Consider the following 9,890-nt stretch of genomic DNA (forward strand, 5'->3'; position numbering starts at 1 on the left):
CAAATTCTTTGCTTTTCTGCACTTCCCCCTCAACTCCGAAGTCACTTTTATTCTCCAAGTTGATGCAAAGATGGATTGTGACAATAGTTTGTGGGTGGCTGTCAGAATTGATGGTGGTTTGTGTGGGAAAATGCATAGCAAGTTTGAGAGCTATGGTTAGGATTCCACATGGAGTCAATTAAAAAAAAGTTCTACTCACAAGGAAAGGTCAAGCTGAGAGTTTTAATTATGAGGCTGTTATAATATATATATCATGCTTGGATGATCTGGGTTTGAAGAGTTGCAAAATTATGTGATATACTCAACTCTAAAATGGGCATAAAAACAATGTGATGTTTTGAGGTAATGACTTAGAATTTTGCAAAGAAGGTAATGAGGTGAAGTGAAAAGGATGGAGTGTTGAGTGACCTGGGTTCCACTCAGGCCCAGCTCATTCACCTCTTTGGGCCTAGCATCCTCACCTGTAAAATGATGTACAATTGGGGGCTTTTTAAAAACTCTGCTACTAATAATCACTTTATAAGTTACCTACTGGAATTGTAATTAGCTCCATTTTATGGAAAGAAAATTGAGACTCAGAGAGAGATTGAGAACACTGTTTAAGTTCACACAGCCAGCAAAGTTATAGCCTATAATAACTGACTCCAAATCTTGGGTTCCAGACTATCAGAGTTTCTACATACCTTGAAGACAACTGGAAAAAATTTAAATTGTGCACCATTTTCTAGATGAGGATAGTCCTTAGGAAATCTCCAAGGACTTGCTCTAGGCCATTCATCTAGTAAATGGTGGAATGGGACATGAACTCGTGACTGTCTGACATCAAAGCCTAAGCTCTTAGACATGATGCTAGATTTCCAGTTATGATTATTAATACATCCATCACTGTCTCAAAGATGTACAGAGGGATATGATCAGAAGAGAATTCAGATTTATACCCAGTAAACTACCTAATTTAGGATTATAGGGAACAGAATTCAGTGGTCTTAAATTCTGAAGTATATCTGCTAACCAGGAGGCAGGTGGAACTCTGGTTTTATTCTAGCACCCAGCACAGTGTATAAGAAAGATGTCCACTTAAATGTTAAATGTTTTAACCAGCATTGTGCAATTTGGAGGATATCATACTTACTGAAATGAACCAGGCACAGAAAGAAAAATACTATATGATTTCACTTACATGTGGAATCCAAAAGAATCAAACTCATAGAAGTAGAGAGTAAAATGATGGTTGCCAGAGGCTGGAAGTAGGTGAGAAGCAGGGAATGGGAGATGTTTGTCAAAGGGCACAAAGTCTGTTAGATGGAAGAAATAAATTTTGAGATCTACTACATAGCAGGGTGAGTGAGTCAGTAACAATGTATATTTCAAAATAACTAAGATAATAAATTTCAAAGTTCTCACCACAAGAAAATGATAAGTGAAGTGACAGATGTGTTAATTTAGCCTGATTTAATTATTCCACATTGTATACATATATCAAAACATCACATTGTATCCCATAAATGTATACAATTATGATTTATCAATTAAAAATAATAGTAATAAAAATCACATACTGCAATTGCTTGAACATAGATGCAAATACCAAACACCAAGTGCGCACCATATTAGAATTTATTATAATACAAACAAGTCCAAACACAATATATAATCTAATTAAGAAAATATGAACATTTGCTTTTTTTCTATGGTAACTTTCTATTCCATTCTTTGAACTGGAATAGCCAACATTAGAGTCTTTTATTCACGTCTGGTAGGCTCCCCATGTTGAACCAGGAGGTACCAACTGTGCAAAGTGATCTTTTCCAATAGCAGGGTGTTGGCAACACACAAGTTCATGCCCACTCTGGTCTGTCTTTTATGGTTTGTCTGTCATTCCCCTCATTTCCTTCCCCATGAGACATTTCAGCCATCAAGTTGTTCAATAAAAAGACACAGCATGGTGGTGCGTATCATCATTGCAATGTCCAAACAAGGACACAAATCATGTAGCAAGAGAGAAGCTAGTTAACCGTCTTTGAAAGAGGCACCACAAAAACCCAGGATAAGGCAATTGCTTTAGTGCCACCAGCAGCAGCCGTTTACATGACAGGCTTCAAAATTCAAGGCTTTATTGTTAAAACTGGCCTGAAAGAAAAGGCTTACAGGTTTTTAAAGTTTTAAAGTTAAAAAAACCCATTTCATGATGTCCAAAATTATTACTATAAATAATAATAAATTAAAAGTCCTTAGACAATTTGAAATAAATTTTAAGAGATATGTATCAACCTAACCCAATGGGCATTCATTTGCATTTTAAGCAGAAGACAGCAATTCACTAGAGTGCCTTCAAGAATTGGACCTCTTTTAAATATCATTTAGCAAAATATAAAATATATTCAGAAGAAAAGAGATCACAATACTACGTGGTACAGCCTCTATCGTCAAGAGAAGTAATAAAGTGTCAGAGGAAAATGTTCCCAATGCACACCCAGTGTCTAAACATCAACAATTAATTGTTACATACAATTAAAAATGTGGCGCAGAGAGCATGGAGAATCACATACATAAATTCCATTTTATGTACATTCTCAAAAAGGAATTGCTTAACCTTTGTAGATATTGCACTTTGACTCATTCATGTATAGCTCAGACTAGCATTTTTCAGAGCTAGGTGTTTAAAAAATAAATAAATAAATATATTTATATATATCTATATATATTCAGTATAGGTAGCCTTTGGTCAATGTCCATTCATGAGGGGTGGGTGTGGTGAAATTGCATCATACACACATTTAATGAAGACATGTTCAATTACACGTGCTTGGCAAAAAAGAGACAGAGAGAAATGCAATTTAAGGGAGGTGAGAGAATCTGCTTACCATTCCACTCAATGAGCATACGCCCTGGGGAGCGTGGGAGATGGGAGATCTGTCCCTCAGTCAGACAACTTCCATGAACTTCTTTCAGTGGAAGCATCTTGATGCACCAGGGTGGTCCTAATGTTCTGAGATACATTAGAATCACACAATATGGTCCCTAAATGAGAGCCAATTTTGCCTTGTCATCAACCAGATAAACAACAACTTGTTCCAGTGCTAGAGAAAAACTTAGCTGTGTTAGGTTTTGAAAGCAATGGAATATAATCTCCAACATGGCTCTGTTTTGAGGATCTTTTGCAAAGGTAACTTTGGCTCTGTAAGGTTTTATCTTTTGCACTGACTTTAGAATCTAATCCTTGGCTCTGATGAGATTCTATTGCAATCCTTTGAAAGGGGTAAGAATTAGGATCATCAGGACTAATATAACCTAAGTTTATATTGAGCTAGTATTGACAACATTGGCTGAAGTTTAGGGTTTGTGTTGCCGTGGGGCCTTTTCTTACCCCATTCATTTATTGCAAATTCCCTTAAAAAAGATAGACATATCTTCCAACTTAGGGACAAAATGCAGTAAAAATTCAGCCTGAGGAACTAAGTATTCCAGGTGGACTGTCTGCTGTTTGTTTGGTCACCAAAAATATCATGTAATTTCAAAGTCATTTTGGCAGATTTATTCCAAAACAGGGATGAATTCGAATACTGGGAGTCAGAGAGAAGTTAAAAAAAAAAAAAAAAAAAAAAAGCTAAATAAGAGGAATATAATCGTGTGTGTGCATGTGTGTGTGTGTGTGTGGTGCACACATAAGTAGCAATTTCCAGGGATGCCCCTATTTATTACATCCTAGAAGTGTTCTTGCCTTGGACAGGCAAGGGTAGAATAAATAAACACACTTACATTTTATCATTTTACAAAGGATCTGGGTTAAATAGCTTTACCAAGAACTGGCACCACCCTTTTAAGCCATGTGCGTCAAAGGGCAGACAAGGCGTCAGCATGGGCACCTTTTGTGTCTGTGTTTGTGGCGAAATGGCAATGCCAGCTGGGCTGTGAGGCAGAGCTGAGAACACCTCCTCTCATACCCGCAGAGCTGCAGTTCCTGACCCTTGAATATTAAATTCAGTTCGGAAGTCACTTCAAATAAAACAATTTGGTGAGGGCCTCAGCAAGCAAGGAGGCAGGGTTGGCAACTCGACAGGCTTGAGCTTCTCTAGGAAGCTTGAGTGATACCATAACAAGAAGCAATTTTGAGTAACGGGATCGTATGCAGCTGACACAGGGATGGGTTGAAACAATGGCAAGTGTGGGCTTATTTTTTTGTTTTTCTGGGCTCAAGAATTCCTCCTTTCCCCCTGCGCACCAGGCAGGGTCTTTGTTTTGGAGGAGATAGAGAAAATCTATACATAATGATAAATAGAAAACTGCCTCTTAGACCCCAGGTTTGAGGTCACAGCTGTGTGGGTTTGGAGATTTCCTGAAGAAGCTCTGGCCAGAGTTTGGGTGGGATCCAATACTCTTCTATTCCCACAGTGTCATTCTGAAGCTAGGAGTGCCAGGGCAACTTCAAGACCACAACCCTCTCTAGGACAAAGGGCACCTTGAAAAAAATCCTGAAACGGTCATTATTGTTAGCTCCTGGGAACAGCACAGGGAAGTGATGAACGACCTCAGCTCTTGGAAGAAGAGTGCAGGCTCAGCTACGTGCTACTAGGGTTTGGTAAGTTACATAAATGAAGGGTTCCCAGTGACTGTGGATGGTACCAGGGTGAAATCACAGACTATTTCTCTACTTTGTGTCCTAACTGGTCACAGGATGATGACACAAGCTCCAATGGCATCTTCAAACTGGTAGGAACTTTCGCTGTCAATGCGACTCTGTGGAAATAAATGCATAAGTAAAAACAAATTTCATGCTCTCCTTTCTTCTCTTCCATCTCTTCTCATCTACCAGTCTGAGAATTGCCCAGTCTGCCGGAGACAGGAAATCGGATTAGCACTCTTAAGGAGAGCTGCTCAGCCATAGGATGGGACACCTTCCCATCTGGAAATGGATTAGACAAAGGCAGTAGTTGCCACACCTAGGGAATCACGGGGATACTTTTATAGGTTTTCCATTTTTGTCATACTGGTACACCAGCATCTTGATGCAGTGTGAGTTTGCCGGCGAGATCCAGGGGCTACTTGTTATGGAAAAGTTATGATTGGTGTAGAACTGTACAGGTTGCTTCTGGCACTTGAAGAAGGCCTTGAGCGTGGCGGCTGCCATGGTGCGGAACCGCTTGCTGATGAAGCAATAGAGGAAGAAGTTGATGGCTGTGTTCAGAAGGGCTAGCATGTTGGCAATGTCGGACATGATGTGCACCAGCCAGCGGTTCTGGATGGGCGCCCCATAGAGGTGGTAAAGAATCATGATGATGCGGGGGGCCCAAAGTGTGGCAAAGATGGAGGTAATGGTGAACAAGATGGCGGTGGTCTTCCCCGTGGAGTAGCCACGGAGACGAAAATTGCTCTTCCTCCTGAGCTTGTACACAATGATTGAGTTCAAGATGAAGAAGATGGAGCAGGGCACCAGGTAGACGGTGAAGCAGTGGATCCAGATGAGGACATGATGCACAGAGGTGCTGATGTAGTCTTCAGTCCAGATGTTGGGCCACCAGTAATAGGGGATGCTGGTCAGGAAGCAGGTGATGTAAACACTTACAATGACTTTCCGGGTGCGTGCTGGGTATGAGACCGTGTGGTACTTGAGTGGGTGGCAGACAGCGATATACCTGTCAATGGTTAATGGAACAGTAATCCATATGGAGGTGTGGATGGATGAGAATTCCAGCACTTCTATGATCTTGTCGGGGACCTGAGGCATCTGCATGTTCAAGATGAAATCTTCCAACAGGAAGTCCACAAACACTATGAAAAAGAGGACCAAGATGTCGGCAGCAGCGAGTGCCAAGAGATAGTTGTAGGAGGATTTCTGCCTTCTTGCCACCAGCTGGGAGAGGATGATCACTGTCAAGATATTTGCTGTGGAGAGAAGGAAAACTGGTTTAGCTCTGAAGCAAAGATGACTTCATTGGCTCCTATGGGGGCCCTAGCATATGTTTATTGTTCACACCCATGGAAGTCAAAATGATTGAATCAATGCTTTTGAGGGACAACCTCGGCATTACAAATAGCACCTCATACAAACACGTGGATACTATTTTAAAGTTGTGCTTATATTCTAACACAACCATGAGAGGAGGTGCCTCCATTCCCCTCATCTTAGAAATGAAACTGGGGCTCTGAGAGCCTCACACAGCCATGAGAGGAGGTGCGGCCATTCTCCTCACACAGCCATGAGTGGTGTTGCCGCCATTTTCCTCACACAACAATGGGAGGTGGTGCCACCATTCTCTTCACACGACTGTGAGAGGTGGTGCTGCCATTATCCTCATCTTAGGAATGAAGCTGGGGCTCTGAGAGACTCACACAACCATGAGAGGTGGTGTTGCCATTCTCCTCACACAACCGTGAGATGTGGAGTCGCCATTCTCCTCACACAACCATGAGAGGTGATGCCCGAGTTCTCTTCACACAACCGTGAGAGGTGAAGCCGCCATTCTCTTCACACAACCGTGAGAGGTGGTGCCGCCATTCTCCTCACACAACTGTGAGAGGTGGTGCTGCCATTATCCTCATCTTAGGAATGAAACTGGGGCCCTGAGAGTTTAAGCAACTTGATTAGAGCCACACAGTTGATAATTCATGGTGATAGGATCTCCTGATCCCAAATCTCATGCCTTTCTTTTGTTCAGTTGCATGAAGAATTTGGGGCTGAGGTGGCATTTCCTGCTATATGTGTTCAGGAAACAGACGGGACCATATCACCTCTTAAGAACCTCTTCAGAGCTTGGATTTTAGGATCTTTCCTTTTTAAGTAGATTTAAAATTGGAGGTGCAGAGAAGATTGTGACCTTCAGATTAATTAAAATAAATTGCATTTATTTTGGAATAGGTAATCTATATACACATACTAATCAAAAATAATAACAAGGAAAAGTACATTTTCCTTCTATTCTTGTTCTCCAATCATCAAAATTCCCCTCCCTCAGGAAAACTACAGTTAATAAATAATCTGTGCTTATATATGTCCATATAGTGTGCATGTATCAGGTTGGCAAAACCGCAATTACTTTTGCACCAACCTCATATATAGTTTTTGCATAAACAGCAGCAATGTATTATTTTTTGTGGGGTCATATTTGTTTTGAAAATACATCTATATAATTTCTGATCAGTTTTTTTAAAAAGTCTGCCTGAATTAAGCATGTTTAGAAAGTCATTAGGGACTCACTCCAAAATGATATTCCAATGGATAATATCTAGAAGTCATTCTACACGTTTATTTTCATTCATTCTCAAAATCAACCCTGAAATTTGAAATTTGAACACTGATAATGCTATTTTGCAAGCTAAGTTCTCAGAAAGCTTATATGCCTTGTCTGAAGTCCAATGGCAGAGCTAGAATCCAGATCTCTCTCTCAGTCTCTCTCTGTCTCTCTTCCTTTCTTGGTAGCCGTTTAAAATGTTATACAAAATGTTCACAAGTAAAAATGTCTTATAATAAACACACCTGCAAAACCTGGTGTACTCATCACTCAGATTTAACACATTTTAACATTTTGCCATGTTTACTTCAGCTTTCTTTAAAGAAAGAAATGACACTATAGATACAGTCGAAGTCTCCTCTGAAGAAGCTCTGTTCTCATTCTTTTCCATCTTCTTTCTCTAGATGCAACCACCATGCTTCAGGCTGTGTGCGGTGTCCAGTGCCAAGTCTACATAGTCTGTCTTTCTTTCTTTTTTAGATACAGGGTCTTGCTATGTTGCCCAGATTGGAGTGCAGTGGCTATTCACAGGTGCAATCATGGTGCTTTACAGCTTTGAACTCCAGGGCTCAAGTGACCCTCGCACCTTAGCCTCTTAAGTAGCTGGGACTACAGGTGCACATCACTGTGCCCAGCCTTTTGCTTTCTTTTATACTGAAACTGCCGTTCTCTTTTTTTTTTTTTTTTGAGACGGAGTCTCGCTCTGTCGCCCGGGCTGGAGTGCAGTGGCCGGATCTCAGCTCACTGCCAGCTCCGCCTCCCGGGTTTACGCCATTCTCCTGCCTCAGCCTCCCGAGTAGCTGGGACTGCAGGCGCCCACCACCTCGCCCGGCTCGTTTTTTTGTATTTTTTTAGTAGAGACGGGGTTTCACTGTGTTAGCCAGGATGGTCTCGATCTCCTGACCTCGTGATCCGCCCGTCTCGGCCTCCCAAAGTGCTGGGATTACAGGCTTGAGCCACCGCGCCCGGCTGAAACTGCCGTTCTATACACTGATTTTGTCATTCAACATTGTATTTCTGAGACCCATTTTTGTTGCTACATGAAGATCTAGTTCACCCATTTGAATGCCTACATAGCATTCTGCTGTAGGAACTTACTGATTTATTTATAATTTATTATGTTAAATATGTTCATTCTTTTAAATTGGTTCCAGGATTTTGCTGTTATAAACCAAAGTTAATGTCTTGACATGACTTTCCATGAGAAGTACTTATATATGAAAGTTTATCTGGTGGAATGTATACATGGAAGTGTATTTATTATGTTTTAGAGTATGTGCATCCTCATCTTTAACAGATACTGCTGAATTGCTTTGTAAAATTTTACTAATTTAGATTCCCAACAGCAGAATATGAGAATTCCATTTGCTCCATATCCTCTCAGTATTACCAGTTTTTTTTTTTTTTTTAAGTCTATGCTGTTCTCATTCTTGTCCAAAGCACTTTGAAACAACATTTTGAAGTGGTAGAGAGTTAAGATACTGATTATATTAATTAGCCAGGATTGAAACCGAGGACCAACATCCATGCTCAAAATCAATCTGCAATATTGGTACTTATTCCCAGTGGGGTGGGGGGTACCATGAAGATATGCTATACTGCACACAATGTAGAGAAAAATGGTGAATATGTCCTACTTAAGTCACTACTTAAGAAAAAATACCCACTAAAGCAAAGGTCTTTATATTTGTAAACTCGATATTTCAAAACTGCATTCATGCATTATGTACCTATTCTGAGCTGTGTCCTGGGAGGGGATGGTGAACAAAATAGACATGGTCTGTTTAGCCTGCATGGAGCTTAGATTCTGTTAGGCAAGAAGAACATCAGCTGAAGAACCACGAAAGAAAATGCATTAACTGCAAGCTCTAGTGAATGCTATGAAGGAATGTTTTGGAGTAGGAATCAGAACTGAGATTTGGAAGACCAGTAAGAGGTTAAAAGGCGGAAAGCTTGGAAGGAGCAAGTGTTTCAAGCAAAGGAAACAGCAAGTGCAAAGGTTCTGAGGGGGAGAAATATGAAGAGTTCGGTTTATTAAGACAAAGAATATTTATATTGAATTCTGCTTGCTTTGTAAGCATTCTTGCATTTTATAGCTCTCTTTTATTAAACAGCCTTGTTGTGTTCTGTTGAAAAGCACTTCAAAATGTTTTATTCATCCAGAAATTTTTCCAAAAAGTATTTAGCATCTACTTTCTGTGGGCAAATGCCTGTGCATACGCCTAAGGTGGATATACATTGGGTACTCTGGTGGATACCCCTAAAGTCTCTACTCAGAGATGGAGAAACATCATATAAGTGGTAAGTATTAAAGAGATAAATGAGAACACAGTGTACAGGAGCTGCTGGTGAATAGATAAAGAAAGGACAAAAGCTTTGGTGAAGGGTTCTGATTAAAGGCTTGGCTTGCAATCCCTGCTCCTCTGACCTAATCATATATAGTCAGAGCTTCATGGAACCGAAGCTGTAAAGAGGTTGAGGTCTAAAGGTCTATTGAATCAAGGGTATGGGAATCCAGTTGCTAAGAGTGTGGGATCTGGGGCTGGGCTGCCTGGGTGTTATTACTATGTTGTCTTTAGACAAGTTTATTCAATATTTCTGTGCCTCAGTTCCCTTCTTTATGAAATGGAGTGTATTAGTCTGTTCTTTTTTTTCTTTGAG

The 9,890-nt window shown here is 40.5% G+C and overlaps 1 protein-coding gene across 2 annotated transcripts in view; it reads right to left on the minus strand.

Annotated features, from left to right (window-relative positions):
- Positions 1–4,698: 4,698 nt before the first annotated feature.
- Positions 4,699–9,890, minus strand: part of GPR139 (G protein-coupled receptor 139) — a 45,930-nt gene continuing 40,738 nt past the window's right edge. For both annotated transcript variants that reach the window (XM_017849634.1, XM_017849644.1), the window contains one exon: positions 4,699–5,883. In XM_017849634.1, coding sequence (XP_017705123.1) covers positions 4,949–5,883 — 935 coding nt within the window. In that variant the 3' untranslated portion in view covers positions 4,699–4,948. The remainder of the gene's footprint in view (positions 5,884–9,890) is intronic.

The sequence above is a fragment of the Rhinopithecus bieti genome, unplaced genomic scaffold (genome assembly GCF_001698545.2).
Source record: "Rhinopithecus bieti isolate Rb0 unplaced genomic scaffold, ASM169854v2 scaffold_1918, whole genome shotgun sequence".
Classification (NCBI taxonomy): Eukaryota; Metazoa; Chordata; class Mammalia; order Primates; family Cercopithecidae; genus Rhinopithecus; species Rhinopithecus bieti.